The sequence below is a fragment of the Pristis pectinata genome, chromosome 19 (genome assembly GCF_009764475.1).
Source record: "Pristis pectinata isolate sPriPec2 chromosome 19, sPriPec2.1.pri, whole genome shotgun sequence".
Classification (NCBI taxonomy): domain Eukaryota; kingdom Metazoa; phylum Chordata; class Chondrichthyes; order Rhinopristiformes; family Pristidae; genus Pristis; species Pristis pectinata.
Window position 1 is genome coordinate 38,476,237 of NC_067423.1, and position 16,703 is coordinate 38,492,939.

The 16,703-nt window shown below is 40.2% G+C and overlaps 1 protein-coding gene across 9 annotated transcripts in view; it reads right to left on the reverse strand.

Annotated features, from left to right (window-relative positions):
- The window catches only part of c2cd5 (C2 calcium dependent domain containing 5), a 95,776-nt gene that overhangs the window by 30,333 nt on the left and 48,740 nt on the right, over window positions 1–16,703 (reverse strand). For 4 of the 9 annotated variants that reach the window (XM_052033487.1, XM_052033484.1, XM_052033490.1 and 1 more), the window contains 4 exons: window positions 5,133–5,247; window positions 1,715–1,810; window positions 716–907; window positions 449–635 (listed from right to left, as the gene is read on the reverse strand). In XM_052033487.1, coding sequence (XP_051889447.1) covers window positions 449–635; window positions 716–907; window positions 1,715–1,810; window positions 5,133–5,247 — 590 coding nt within the window. Of the gene's footprint in view, window positions 1–448; window positions 636–715; window positions 908–1,621; window positions 1,811–5,132; window positions 5,248–16,703 lie in introns of all 9 variants that reach the window. The other 5 variants (XM_052033485.1, XM_052033482.1, XM_052033480.1 and 2 more) reach the window with 2 other exon arrangements.

The following is a 16,703-nucleotide window of genomic DNA, read 5'->3' on the forward strand; positions in this document are numbered from 1 at the left end:
TTACAAATTATTGTCCCCTTGTGCGGAAACCCCAATAAATGATACCTGAAAACAACTAAAACTGCAGATGCTGGAATCTGAAACAAGAACAGAAAATGCTGGAAGAATTGAGCCAGTCAAGCAGCATCTGTGGAAGGAGAAACAAATTAATGTTTCAGTTCGAAGACCCTTCATCAGTACTGCAAAGACAGTTCCCATCTACTCTGAACAATCCTTTCATAATATCAATGGTTTACTATCCTAACACCAGTCATTATGTACATTGCTTTACTTTACACATTCCGACAAGCACAACAAAAATTAGGCCTGACCACAGTAAATAAATTGACACAAAACTCTAAACTGTGGGCAGGCCTGGACTTACGTTAATGAAATATATATGTTAATGTTTATCTGTGCTGGGGGTTTAACATACTGTTCTATTAGATTCAGTAAAGCATTTACTCACAGCAAGGCCCATCAACATGTTTTCACCAACTGCAATCTGAATCCTTAGCCCAAATAGTGCATTCATTCCTCTTAATTTAAGTTTGTTCATCAGCTGGGTATGAAGTTCATACTCCATAAATGGCAGGAGATTGCTTATGGCGGTGGCATTGGCCTCACCCTGAGTTTTCTTCTTTTGACGACACAGTCTAAGTCACAAAGACAAAAAAGTGTCAGTATATCAGAATACAATCTTGTCACAGTAACAATGAAACTAAAGCGGCTTTACCTAGCTTGGATCAAGCAGCCTTTTCCAGTTATCGCCGCTTCCAATGGAGGTTCAATTGTTGTGAAGAGAACGTCTGGAACCTTCTGCTTCCGACAAACATAACAATATGTGAGGTGTGCAGGGAATGGCATATTTAACTCATCATAAGGTATATGACAGAAACTGCAGCCCAGAGATGATGCATCATCCAATCTGGAAAAAGGAGACACATCCTAATGAGATCTTAAACTTCCAAAACATCAATCATGATTAACTTTTCCAAATGTTTGGAAAAAAGCATTCACAGTTCAAGAATTTAAAATCTAGTTTACACAACTTTTATTTGCGGCTTTTAACTTTCTGCTGGCAACTTCCTATAGCTTAAAAGAAAATAGGTTAAGCTTACTAACCTAGACATTTCCATCTGCAACAATCCACAAGGATAAAACACATTTTATACAGTAATGCATCATACAAAAAAAAATCTGTTACTGCTGTCAACAGAATGCATCATGAAAGAAATTAGAACCCCACTTCCTTTTTGAAAATTGTACAAATGCTCTGGACAGATAAATTTACTTATTACTTGGGACATGCGGAAAGAAAGGGGCTTAACCAAGCATTATTTTGATTGCTTACATAAGCCATCATGATCTTTGATAATTCATCATTGAAATTACACCTTGGTTTGTCTTCTGTGAGTTTTTAATCAAGTGCAAGACAATTTCTCCAGTTACAAAGTGGAAAATCGGCATTGTAATATTAGATAATTAAATATGGTTAGTATTTTAGATAGTTACCTTGATGCAAGCCGTTAGGTAACAACAACCGCATTTCAATTTCTTGCCAAATCGATGCCAAATTTCAAACTTTGTTAGTAGAAGTGAATTGTTTGGACCTGCCCTCCACTGTAATAGTTTAACCTACCCTAATAGAGAAGCACTATCCTGGCACTGAAGAAAAAAATCAAACTCTCCCTTCTCTGACCCTGTGGAAAAGAAGCTAGGCTGCCTTGACAACCTGTGTTCACTACAGCCTTCCATGCTGCAGTCTTGAAGCATCTTTGGATTCAGCACAGCCGCAGTGCCTGAAGCAGACAAGATACAGACTTCCTCACTGTGAAAAACAAATTGACAAAAAATTATTGGGACGTTGCCTTAAACAAAAAAGTGCATAGTAAGTATTCCTTAACACTGTTTCACATACTGTGGCCCACAGAAAGATATACATAGAGCTTAATTTCGTTTTTAGAAAAAGTGGGATGAACATGTTATTAAAGGCAATGCAGAACACTATGTCCACACTTTAGTTTGATACCATCAATATTAAAAGAAAATAGGTTAAGCTTACTAACCTAGACATTTCCATCTACAACAATCCACAAGGATAAAACACATTTTATACGGTAATGCATCATTCAAAAAAAATTCTGTTACTGCTGTCATCTTATGGGCACCTTAATGCACTAGTGATGAGGCACTGTCAATGCCCTGGATGATATTTTTTGGTTGTTCCATTAGTAAGGCATCAACTCCACTCACTGAAATCCAAGGTGGTGAGACTTATTTTTATGGTGGACAAATTACTTAGCTATTCATTGCCTGATGTGGCTGGACTACATAGGCACAATTGTCCTGTTTCTTGTCAAAACTGTTTGCTACTCCAGAGTCATCTTACTACTTCTCTTGAATGCACACCATATTCTTAAATATCCTCCTCCTCCCCCCTCAAGGCATAAGCTCTTGTGAATTTTATTAATGTCGCTAAAATTGAGACCATCTTTTAAACTGCTCTTCCCTTAGCCCACCAAACAAAATATCCCCACCTATGAACTCAAATCTTCCACTAGTTCAGTGGTGCCTAACTTTTTCTTGCAATGAGGGCTAGACTTACTTCTGAGGTCACTCAAGAGTAGGATTCAGGTCTTACACAATTTTTGAATTAATTGAGTTAACTTAAATGTATTTAATTGTCAACAAATGCATTAATTGCTTATTTTAGTCTCTGCAAATACTTTAGTTATTCTTGCTTTAAAAATGGTTAATAATTCAATCAACCATTTCACAGACATTCAGTTTTGATAGCTAGGCCTCAGAGTGAGGCTTAACCAGCTGTCAAAGCAACACATTATTGTGGTGGAGCTTGGACTCCCTGCATTGCACAGGACATTGCCAATCAAGAGCTGGCTTCAGGGCCCCTGTGACAGCTTTAGGTGTATACGAGTGAATGAGCACTGGCACCACTCCCTCGAAGGGCCAGATCAAACCAGGTTGCAGTATGGATGTGGTTCATGAGCTATGCATTGTGCATTGCTGCTCTAGGCCTGTCAGGTCTCAGCTTCTCCACAAGATTCAGCTCCCTTTGCCTCAGTCTTTCTCCCACCCAACTTCTGACCAGATGGCTTCCCTTCCTGGATCCTGCTTGAGCAAATATTGTTAACTATTCCTCCTGTGCAGATACCCTTGACCACTTTTCCCACCAAATCTGTCATCATTACACCTCGTTCAAAAAAAACCCTTACTTTTCTGTACTGCTTCACCCACCTTTCCTCTCCAAATATGCTATTAACTCTAAATGCATACCAACTTTTCCCACAACGACATGTACCAGCTTTACACTCTGGTCACACCATGAATACCACTGTACCTGACAGACCTTTTAAACTTTTTCAACTAGACTACAGCATTTGGCATGACTGAAGCAGCATCTGATGCAAGTGAAATACCACTGTCCTCCAATGTCTTCTCTTACCCAGTGTCTTTCCTTCCTTCCAGCTAGCTGAGATTGCTCTCCTTTCTTATCTACCTAGTTATAACTGGACAAATCACCTGAAACTGCTTCTCTGCCTGCTCCTGCACTGGAGAACCCCAGCAAGGTCTTTTGGTACATCATCGGAAAGCACGTTAAGTTACATCCATACGTTGACATTGTCAATATCCAGTTCTACCTCATCGCTACTTCTCTCAGCCTCTCCATTAGCACTGTGACAACAGAGGCAATCTGACATACAGACATTTTTCTCCAACTAAATATTATGCATTCTGATGAAGGGCTACTGCCCAAGAATATTAAATCCGTTTCTCTCCCCAAAGATGCTGTCTGACCTGCAGTTATCTCCACCCTTTTTTGTTTTAATTTCAGACTTACAACATCTGCAGGTTTTTTTTTTGTGTGTTTTTCCAATTAGGCAACCATTTATTCACCTCCATAAACTCCATTCCTGTGCACTGAGTTCCTCTCTCACCCTGGCCATTACCCAAGTTTGAATCTTGACTATTGCATGAACGTTTACATACATATGTACATAAAAATGTTCTACGTTATCAATTTTATTTCAGAATTGGTCTGGATTTTTGTAGTCAATGCTTAAACAGCGTTGTTCGCTGTTGATCTCCAAAAAGCAATTCACAAAGATCTTGTGATCTCTGTAAAATGGACTTCCCCTGTTTCCACGTCAGTTGCTGTCAAACATCATTTCAAAAGGATCAAAAGGCCTCCAGCAACAGTGACATTATCAAGCTGGTTGAGTAACCAATGACATGGAAGGATTCTCCGTGATAGCAAACTAGAAATAAAAAGCACAATTTTTAAACCGGACATCTCATATTGTGTGTAACAAAGAATGGAATACGCACACAAGAAATGGGTAGAAACTCAAGTATCTTAATCATTTAAAAAAAAGAAATCTGACGCTTTGAAATACTTCTCAGAATTACAATCATTTTATACAAGGGTTATTGGGTTTGTTAAGTGGTAATTATGGATAAGTATGCCATTAATAACAAACAAAAAAGTGCTTTTGGTAATAAATTCCTCAAGTTTTCATCAATTCCCTATTTCTAGAAATAATACTAGAGATAGTTGTCAAACAGCATATATATGTGGATGGAACAGGATAATTTGTTTTCACCAGAGGGAGAATCTCGAACGAGGGGACACGGTTTGAAGTTAAGGGCTGGTCATTTAATACCAAGGGATGTAGAAACTTCTCGCAGAGGGTAGTAAATCTCTGCACTGGAGAGCTGTGCAGATTAGCTCTTTAGAAGTATTTAAAGTGGAGGTAGAAAACTTTTTAAAAAGATTGAGAGCCACGGGGATCTGGTACAGAGGAGTTGAGGCTTGGAGTAGATCAGCAATATTCATATTGAATGGTGGGGCAGGTATGAGAGGCCAGGTGGCCAACTCCTGCTCCTATTTCCTTGTGTACTGATACAAATTCTGGATTTCTGTATTTAAATGCACATACGCACACTTTAGAAGTTGTTGTCAGTTTCATGAGATACTGACAGTTTCTTTATCACTACAACCACAAAAATCCAGGCTATTAAATATAGCAACAGCATAATTAAAATAAATATAACCAAGGTATAAAATTAGACTGCAAATGATTCCAAACTTCTACACCAGTGTGAGGATACACAATCATTTTCACACTCACCAGATGCTAGTTGATTCACTGTATCCAACAACTGCATGGCATCCAAGAGCCTTGCCATGTGACTTGATTTCTTGTCGGATTTCTGCCCACCAAGCATCTCGAGTTTCAGGTTCATCTAAAGAGGGAAAGCAGAAAGAAGAAATCAATTGACAAATAAAGGATATTAATCTAACAAGATTGAACTACATAAATCTGAATAATTCCACTGACTCATCCTCGTGGCATTTTTGACAAGGTTTGTGTACCAATAACGTGGGTATAATGACTGAAAAACACTGAGCAAAAAAGTATAATATAAACTTCAGATGTTGATGGAATACACAAAAATCACTAAAGATGTCCAGGAAGCTGCTGAAGTCTCATTAAAACCCAAAACGTTCATTAACATTCCACAGAGGAAACCTGTTGGGTGTGAAATTCAACTTTGGCCATTAGCACTGAGTTTGGGTATTGGGTGTACTCACCACCACTCATTCAATTCCATGGACTACAATTCTGATGTCAATAGAACCAAATGCACAGGAGATGTGTACAACTGGAGCCAATGCTGTTTGCATTGGTTTAGAATTGCAATCAAAAAGGTGAAATTTTCCTCCAATTCCAGCCTCACACTGAGATAATTGATTCGAAAATCCCCACTGAAGAGAGCTAGCAGGCTAGGTATAGCAAATCATTAACTATTCACAAGGGTGGCAGATAACTGCCTTCTCAAGACAACAAAAGGCAGGCAATAACACAGGCCTTGCCAAAAATGTCTGCATCTTCAGGATAAATATTTGAAAATCATTCAGGCTTTTAATTTATCTAATGTTTTCACTAGCTCAAAACCTTGGCTCATTGCACACAACATCACCCAGTAATTTCATCACATTAACAGCAGAGGCTCAAAGAAGGGCTCTCACTACCACACTTTAAGACCAACTAAGGTTAACCAACAAACACAGACTTTTCCAAAGATATCCGCAAACCAAAATTAATAATTAAAAATAACACTTAAAAGGGACTTCAATGACTTACTGTTTTAGACTATTCTGGTTGCTTAAAATTATTACTATAAATTAATTATCTGCTAGAATAACACAGGGAAATTTGTAAAGAGTTATCATCTCTGTAGGTAAGGGACCATGCCACAGGCAGAATAGGACAGCAAATATCAGTGGAGATAACACCAAGCTTAGTAAAGCAGTGCTTCTCGATAACATCCTCTGCTACCACATAGAACATCTGATTCCATAGAACAATACAGCACAATACAGGCCCTTCGGCTCACCATGTTGTGCCGACCTTTAAACCACGCCTAAGTCTATCTAACCCCTTCCTCCCACACATCCCTCTGTTTTAAATTCCTCCATATGCTTATCTAGCAATCTCTTGAATTTGACCAACGTACCTGCCTCCACCACCACCCCAGGCAGCGCATTCCATGCACCTACCACTCTCTGGGTAAAAAACCTCCCTCTCATATCTCCCTTGAACTTCCCACCAATTACTTTAAAGCCATGCCCTCTTGTATAGAGCATTGGTGCCCTGGGAAAGAGACGCTGGCTGTATCTATTCCTCTTAATATTTCATATACCTCTATCACGTCTCCTCTCATCCTCCTTCTCTCCAAAGAGTAAAGCCCTAGCTCCCTTAGTCTCTCCTCATAATCCATAGTCTCCAAACCAGGGAACATCCCGGTAAATCTCCTCTGCACCCTTTCCAATGCTTCCACATCCTTCCTATAATGAGGCGACCAGAACTGGACACAGTACTCCAAGTGTGGTCTAACCAGAGTTTTGTACAGCTGCATCATTACCTCACGGCTCTTAGTCTTGATCTCACGACTTAAAGCTTATGGGATGTTAGCTTTCATAACTACCCTATCCACCTATGAGGCAACTTTCAGTGATCTGTGGATATGAACCCCCAGATCCCTCTGCTCCTCCACACTACCCAGAATCCTGCCATTAACCTTGTACTCCGCCTTGGAGTTTGTCCGAAGGAAAAAGGATTGGAGAAAAAGGATCGGAGAAAAAGGATTTCTCTTGGCAAGGAGTAAAAAGATACTTCACGTCAGGAGAACTGGATAGGTTTTTTTTGAGCTCTTTACACAGATTTCAGTGTCAAACTGCTGAAATTACTAAGATGATGTTCTCCATCACTGTAAATGTCTCCCACAGCCCCAAAGTTCTACATCATGCTGCCTATCCAGCATGAAAAAGAAGTACCACCGTAAGGTTCCAGGTTATGATAACAACACAGTACTCAATGCATGTTGGCAGCCCAAATTTCAACAATGTCTATTCAGTTGTTTTTCCCCCCAATAAGAACAAGAATCAGTTTGCAAACTAAGTGAGTTTCTGTAGCAAAATACTTAATAGAATCACATAGACTATTTGATCTAATACATCTTTGGCAGTTTTTCGAAAGAGTTGTCTAATTAGCATCAATCCTCTGCTCTTTGCCCAAAGCCCTGTGAATTTTCCCTTCATCAAGTATATCCAATTACCACTTGAAAATTACCAATGAATACACTTCTACCAGCATTCTGAGAGTGCATTCCAGATCACATGGAACAATTGCATACATGCAAAAAAAAACCTCATTATAGTTCTTTTGCAGATTATCAAAGATCTCTGTCACCTAGTTACTCATGCTCATGCCTGTGGAATAATTCCGCCCCTTGTAGAATTGAACATTTCTATTACATCTCTTCTTAACTTTCTCAGCCCAACCTCAGCTTCATTCATTACCTCACATGACTGATATCCCTAACCTCTGGTATCATGCTAGTAATAAAAAAGAACGTTTTCATTTACCATGCTATAAATCACCTATGCACCCTCAAGTTTTATTAATCCTTTTTAACAATTATTTAAATGTTAAACCTGATCATTAGGGACACTTAGCCACAGTTGAAGGCTTTAACAGCAGGAGCAGTCAGAGACTAATAGGTTGGGCAATCCATTGGCCGAGTCTTAGTTTCCACCTCCTGCAGTTAGTTTGCAACCTGCTCCATTTGGCGGAAGGACCACAACAGCAACTACTGGACCACATTAGGAGCCACACAAGCTCAAAAGGCAAGTGTGACCAAGGGCTAGCCTAGGAGGAAGGAGTAGGTTTGATGACGAAGTTGGGTAGGGTTGTGGTGAGTAACCACAGCACACATGTTCCATCTCAATAACAAGCCTACCTACTGCTCAGTCCAACCAGTCCACACTGACACTTGTGCTTCCTGTAGGCAATGGTTCTAATGACATCTCTAGCTCTGCTCTCTTTCCTAGTACTCCCTTTGTTCCACTGCACATTTGACATTCTTAAATATAGCAAGTCGTTGCTTCAATCACGGACTCCGAAAATGTATCCCAAAGGCGCAGCATGCTGCCCTGGTTGACTGTACTAAATCTTACATTTAATTGTGTATCAATGTTATCAGCTGTCTATCTTCATTTATAATCTAATCTCTAGTGCCAGACTCTGATAAATTTGAAAACCTCACAGATGTTTTAATCCCATCTGTTCTGACAAATTGGCCCAATAATCTTTAAACAGTTACTCTTTGCTTCATGGGTTTAAGTACATTTGCTCCAAATCATACACAAGTTTTGTAGCTTAAGCGCCCTCTAGTGACAATTAGTAGCAGCACTGTTGCAGTGTTCCTCTATTTTCTTTACAATCCAAATCTCTTGGAACAAAATACTAAATTCCGATTAAAATAGTTATAGAACATAGAAAAACTACAGCACGATTCAGGCCCTTCAGCCCACAAAGCTGTGCCGAACACATCCCTACCCTAGAAATTACTAGGCTTACCTACAGCCCTCTATTTTTCCTCAGCTCCATGTACCTATCCAACAGTCTCTTAAAAGACCCTACTGTATCCGCCTCCACCACCGTTGCCGGTAGCCCATTCCACGCACTCACCACTGAGTAAAAAACTTACCCCTGACACCTCCTCTATACCTACTCCCCAGCACCTTAAACCTATGTCCTCTTGTGGCCACCATTTCAGCCCTGGGGAAAAGCCTCTGACTATCTACCTGATCAATACCTCCCATCACATTATATCTCTATCAGGTCCCCCCTCATCCTCCGTCGTTCCAAGGAGAAAAGGACGAGCTCCCTCAACCTGCTTTCATAAGGCATGCTCCGCATTCCAGGCAGCATCTTTGTAAATCTCCTCTGCACCCTTTCTATGGCTTCCACATCCTTCCTGTAGTGAGGTGACCGGAATTGAGCACAGTACTCCAAGTGGGGTCTGACCAGGGACCTATATAGCTGCAACAATACCTCTCGGCTCCTAAATTCAATTCCCCGATTGATTCAGCTACATTGAACCTCATATCGTTTTTACAAGCAAATCATTTTAAAGCTACCAATTAAACTGCAATGTTTGCCCATCCAACATCAATGGCATCAAGAATTAAGGTAAAGGTTACCAACGATTAACAGGACCACAAAAATGTGTGTTTTTTTTAAAGTCAATATATACTTTTAAATTCTTGTCCAATGTCAGGTTCAAAGAAAAGGTACATGCAACATTTTCACAGAAATCAGAAAAATAGTTTAAAACTAAATAAATGCAAATTCTTTATGAACCAACATTTAATGTATTTTAAAACCTTAAGCCCTCCATGAATATTCCAAAAGGAAGTTCCTTTAACAATAAGATAACTGGGTAGTTTCTCTTCTTGTACTGTTGGTTGAGAAAACAAATGTTGGTCAAAGAAGCAGGTGAAATCTCCTGCTCCTCTTCCATCAGTGCCGTGGAACATTTTACATCCAGTCAATGTGGCAGGTGGTTTAACATCTCATCTGAAAGATAACACATTCCAACTGTGCAATACTCTCTTGGTAATACCTGTATTCAACCAGTATTTGGGACTCAAGTATCTACAGTGGGACTTTGGGTGGCGATGCTCATTGCCATTAAAAGATAAGATATCACATGCTTATTTGGAAACATTGCAACTGAATCCAAATTTGAACCATAATTATATTTCATATTTTCACATCCTGCACATTCAAGTTGTCATGCAATATGGACAGTATGTTTTGGATTAATCCAAAATATAAACCACCTTTGACTTTGTCCTTTAATTAGTCATTTATTTTTAAAAAAATGGCATCAAAGAGGATCATACACCTAATTCATCCATGTTGGCCACTTAAGGGCTATCAAAGGCTAACGTTATTCTCCAGCTTTTGGATGTTAGCCTCGTTTTTTTATGGCATTTCAGGTGGACAAGCAAATATATATATTTTTGCCATACAATGAGAGGTTCTGCTTTTTTCTTTCATATCAGACATTAAGCTCCAGATCCCCACCACACTCTAGGTTATAAAACAAACATCCTTTTCAGCAAAAAGATTAGAGATTGATTTTAGTTTCAATATCTACTTAACATACCAAGTACTATTTTTAAAACCCTAACTGCAACATGAAGATAAGGAAAATAACTTCCATTTATTAAAGATGAATCTATCAAAATTTTACTATTATTTTTAAATAGCATAATTCCTCCTCAAGTTGTTTACCAAATTATTTTCCCCTCCAAAAAAAGCAAATGGAAAAAAAAAATCAATATTTCTTCTGTCTTACTGATTTCTAAATTTAGGTCCACAACCCAAGGTATTTGGTGCAGTACAAGTTAAAGAGAAGCTTCTCATGATGCTCACATTTAAAATTAGGTCATTACATATTTTCAGCAAGTATTCATCTTTAAAAAGATCTGCAGAATAAGTTAAGCTGCATTTGGCAATGTTACACATAAAATTCATTCCAATCAGTGAAGAGTGGCCAGTGTTGTTACTGTTAGCTATATCCTCAGATATTTATTACATTAAGAGCACGATAGGAATGTGAAGTTGTGAGGAGAATTATTAAATACGGTAATCCAAGAAATATGGGAAATGTGTTTACATCCACAAACTGAAAGAGCACACTTAAATAGATATATTAAATATATCCTTTTACTGATCAAAAATTCTAAAAATCCTGCAATTTCAAAGTAAAACTCTTCAAAAAAACTCCATGTATCAAACACATGCCAACTTCTTTTATCATAATATCAACATGCTTCCACAGTTATAAATACATTTCTACAACTAGCTAATAGCTTTAAGCAGAAAAGGCACTTTAATTACTTTCAACTACAGACTGCTACTTGTTATCCCACAGTTCGAATGAGAGTCTCCACTCCTCCCAGTCTGGAGCAGCATACCTTACACACAAGTAAATTATTTATTTTTATTCAGATATAAATCACCTCATCTCTGTCAGTCATTATCCAAGTGAGAGTTTAGCCTTGTTTAGGCTATAGTGTCTGGAAATTCATCCCTGGTTGATAGAACTAAAGGTGCTATACAGTAACATCAGCAACTGTCTTCAAAACTGATTCCACTGTCTTCAAGTGACTTGTGCCACCATATCTGCTTAGGCAGTTCCTTGGGATTAAGGATAACTCTTGCTTCCACTCCGATTCTGTAGCTAATGTGGAAACTACAAACCTCTTCCATAGATGGCATAGCTTGTGAGGTGATGTGTTCCTTCCAGCGCTTACAGAGGCTTCTGTGTACTTCCGATGCATGGCCTTGAGTTTCTCAATACCCACCCTGAATGTCGCTTCTCCACTTGGGACAGTTGTGTGCCAGAAGTTCCCTGGAAGCTTTAATCACAGTCCATATGGTGACCTCCTCCTATGACAGAGCTCAGGAATAGAGTACCTGGAGGCTGGTGTCAAGCATGTGAATGACCTGGCTAACCAACCGGGAGTAACTCGGGTCTCAATGCTGGGGATGTTGGCCAGGGACAGCGCACCAACATTGGTTTATTCATCCTTCAAGTGAATTTGGAGTACTTGCAGGATCCGTGTTGGTGGCATTTTTCCAGTGCCTTGCGATGCCTGCTGTAGGTAGTCCAGGCCTCGGATGCCTGTAGAGAAGCAGGAATCACGGATGCCCAGCAGTCCCAAGTTTTGTGGCTGGTATGAGGTCACGATCTTCAAATATCCTTTTCCTCAAATCAACCAAAGGCTGTGATGGTGCTTTGAAGATGGTGGTGAACTTTTAAATTGGTGTCTGCCTTCACTAATAGGTGGCTCCCGAAATATGTGGGTGGTCCATGGTTTCCAGAGTCTCATTGTGAAGCTTCATTATCAATGGGCAGTGTGGAGCAGCAGGGGCAGGTTGGGAGAAGGACACAAGTTTTGCAGCTGTTGATGCAAGTTCCATCCTCTTGTAGGCTTTGGTGAACGAGCAGCTCGGCCACCAAGCGGGTGTAACCACAAGCATCTTCTGCAATGTGGCAGCTTGACAGCCAAGATTCGGGTTACCTTGGTTCTGGAGCACATTGGCCATAGATCATAGAGTGAACAGTTTCCCATTTGTTCTGAAGATTAGCTCCACTTCCATGGGAGGCTTATCGAATGCAAGGTGTAACACGACAGCAAGAAAGGTTGAGAAATTTGAGGAAGAATTTGACATCAGTCTTCACTGAGATTGGTTCTGATGCACCCCTGTGGGTTAATAACATGGTTTGCATGCCAATGAATGCAAGATGGAGTTTAATTTCTGTAAGCAGCCAAATTGGAGTAGGGTGTTCACAGACCCTTCTTGCTGGTGGAGTCAAAAGCTTCAGTAAAGTCAAAAGGAGGTCTGGTGCTGCAAAGGCTGGTGCTGCACCCTGCAATTTTCCATCTGAGTTGTCCTGCGGTGAAGATGACGTACATTAAGAAGAATGGAATCCACGCTGTGATTTGAGGAGTTGCTCCTTCAAGAGCAGAAATCCTCCTTGGCCTCATTTGAAGCTTCCAGGATTGGGGTGTCCACATTTATGACCAGAGCACATTGATTCTGTGTTAGAGTGAGCCAAAGGGTCATAAGGGTTTCACTAATCCCACAGAGGGAATATGACATGAAAAGAGCGACCTTCTTCCAATTTGCTCCTCCAGAGTAAGGTGTGGACAATGCCTTGCCTTTTAAACAAGTTACTTCCTGCTGGACACGCCTCACTTAATGCAGTGACATTGACAAAGTGCCCAAGTTCCTGTGCTATGATCACAGAATAGCGTTCAGGCCCACTGCCATTGGGATTGTTTACAAGAGCTCCGATTTTCCAGCTCCCAATTGCAAACCAGCTACAACACTGGCTTCACAGAGTAAAGTCTTAATCCAGTGGCAAGGGGGACCAAGACAACTTGAGACCAGGCTCTGCTGCATGGGCATTAATAGACGTGTACAGGTGCCACTGGGCACATGCACATTTGCTTGAGCATGTGCACACACAGGCATATGCAGGGCTCAGGCAGAGCAGCCCAAACCCACTGCCTCCCTCCTTACTACTGTGTAATGTTTAGCACCAGTGGCCAGGGATGAATTTCTTGACATAATTTAACTTGCATTTTAATCCTTTAGCAGCTTAAGTAATTCTGCACCCCCCCCCCCCTCCCCATTGCACATTTTCTTTGTTGGTTTTCTGCTAATCTATGAAATGCTGAAGAGAAAATAACTCAACTTAAGTCTTAGTTAATTCATCTGCGAGAACTTGCGATACAAACTCCACATTTTCAAGTTCGCAATTGTAAAAGCATTGAATGCAACAAAACAAAATGTGCACTCTGCCACAAAATAATGGTGCAAATTTAAAATACAGATGTTTAGAAATAGCAGCCTTTATACAGTTCCAGCCACAAGGTTTCAAGTGAACATGCAATTCTAAATTTACACAAATTCAAAACTGAATAGCTAATAATTTAGGATGCATGATGCAAAGCACCAAGCAGAATTCAACAACGTACAAGTCTTGGAAATACTTTAATCGCTGAAGCAAAAAAAGTAAAAAAAAAGGCAATTCCTAGTGAACAAAAGTCAAAAAAAAAATACTAGGCATGTTGAGCATGCTTCACTGAACGGGACAAAACAGACAGAAAACCATGGCAGCTCACTGAAATGGTTAAACTAATGATCTCAACATCCTTGTTAAAGCATGGCAAATGTCGGCAACATCAAAGAATACATCTTTTTTGAACAGCATTGACATGTTACCCAAAATGTCCAAACCAGAACATAAGAACAATTTGAGATCTTTGTCAAGAAATATATTTTCCAGGCAATACTTAAGTAAAAAAAAACAAAGAAAAAAATAGTAGGGACACTGAAATCTTCCCATCTTTTCATTCAGGCTAATCGTTGATTGAACAAATTTGAAGAAAACCATCTGATTTCCCAAATATTTTTGTGTGGGCAAAACAGCCTTCAGAAATAGATCTGTAAAATAAAAGGTAGATAGGGTAGTTAAGAAAGCTTATGGAATGTTGGCTTTCATAAGTCGTGGGATCGAGTTTAAGAGCCGCGAGGTAATGATGCAGCTGTACAAAACTCTGGTTAGACCACACTTGGAGTACTGTGTCCAGTTCAGGTCGCCTCATTATAGGAAGGATGTGGAAGTGTTGGAAAGGGTGCAGAGGAGATTTACCAAGATGCTGCCTGGATTGGAGAGTATGGATTATGAGGAGATACTAAGGGAGCTAGGGCTTTACTCATTGGAGAGGAGGAGGATGAGAGGAGACATGATAGAGGTATACGAAATATTGAGAGGAATAGATAGACAGCCAGCGCCTCTTTCCCAGGGCACCAATGCTCAATACAAGAGGGCATGGCTTTAAAGTAATGGGTGGGAAGTTCAAGGGAGATATCAGAGGAAGGTTTTTCACCCAGAGAGTGGTTGGTGCATGGAATGTGCTGCCTGGGATAGTGGTGGAGGCAGATACGTTGGTCAAGTTCAACAGATTGTTAGATAAGCATATGAAGGAATTTAAAATAGAGGGATGTGTGGGAGGAAGGGGTTAGATAGACTTAGGCGTGGTTTAAAGGTCGGCACAACATTGGTGGGCCGAAGGGCCTGTATTGTGCTGTATTTTTCTATGGTTCTAAACCTTGTAACCCATTTCTTTATACCACACCACTCCCCTCCCAGACCCCTAAATTCCTCTTACACTTATTTTTCTTCTCCATTCTACTCATTTCCCCAGCCTCGCTCTGTATTCTGACAATGCCACATTCATTTCCTTTTTGACCGCTAGTTTCTTCAGTCACACTTCAGGATTTCAGCCTGACTTCTTCCCTGCACTAGGGGCACTTGCAGACAACTATACCTGCATTGCTCTGGTCTACCTAAGTGTAAAGATAGCTATAAGTTGGCCCACTTTCATTAGCAGGTAGAAGAGGTCCAAACACCTTTGAAAATAAAAAAAATTAGATGTAGAGCAACCAGATGTGAAGGAAGAGTTTCAAAAACTGTTATTTGTAATAAAACAATCAACTAGGCCCTGAAATAAAAGCAAACAAAGCACTGGATTCGAAAAGCAGCAAAGTTGCATTTAGAATTTTGGCAAGAACAAAAATCTGCGGGAATTCCTATAAATGGATTATAGAAGAGTTGGAGAAGGTGCATAGAAGATTTAGGAGGATGACATCAGAACCAAGGAGTGCAAAACTATCAGCAAAGATTAGAACATTTGAGGTCATCATCCCTGGTAAGGCAGAGTGTGGGCAGGGTACCTGGCAGAGGAGGGGTGTCTTTATGTCAGCTCAATCAAGCTCACTCATGATCTTATAGAAGATGTTTTCACGTGTAGGAGCCCCTAAAACTAAGGACAATAAGTGGTCATCATAATAAATCCAGTAGGGAATTTGAGACACTTTACTCAGTGAATGATAAACCTCTGGATTAACTGAGCATTGATGCAAGTGAAGAGGAACTAGCTGCACACAAAGGAGGAAAAAGAAAAAAAGGAAAGGAAGATAGCAATGAAAGGTGAAATAAAGGGCATGAGCGGGCTTGTTCAGAAAATACATAGGTTTAGAAATCCTTGTGTAGTTAACATCACTGTATGCTGCACAAAGGACTCGTTGGACACAGAAGTTGTTGTGGGTGCCCAACGCATATTACAAGTTTACACATAGAGCTGAATGGACATAGAATGGTGTCAAATGACATGCAATACGCAGTTTGACATCATTTACTTAAGTTTAATTAAGGCACACGATCCGAGCAGTGCCACATGTACCAATCTTGCTTCCCTACAAATTAAAGGGGACTGGCTTAACCAGGTCTGTGCTCATAAATTCTGGTGCATGGATCCTCCAGGAGATAGATATTCTTCAAAATTTCCACTTACTCCTTGCCTGTGCTCTACTGCGCACGTCAAGGGTCTCCTTTGAACCCACTACCAGACCCTACAGCATGACTGTAATTCCCTCGTGTTTATTGTGACTGACACCTATCTCCATCCAATGTCCCAGCCGGAGCCTCAAGGTCCCAAATGTGCACTTCCTCCCCTGAAGTTCGAAGCTCTGATTCTCCTCCTGCCTGCAGAACTCTCTCAAACTCTGCCTACTAGCATTTCTTCACTAACTTCATCGTTGCTGAATGCGCAACCTTGGTGATATTGCGTACAATGCCTTGGAGCTCACAAAATACTGCTGTGGGTGAAGGGAGAGGAAAGCAGGAAACAAAAACCAGTCACAAAATGCATGTTGACACTACTATTACACATAGTTTAATGCTACTTTTGCCAAAAAAAACCT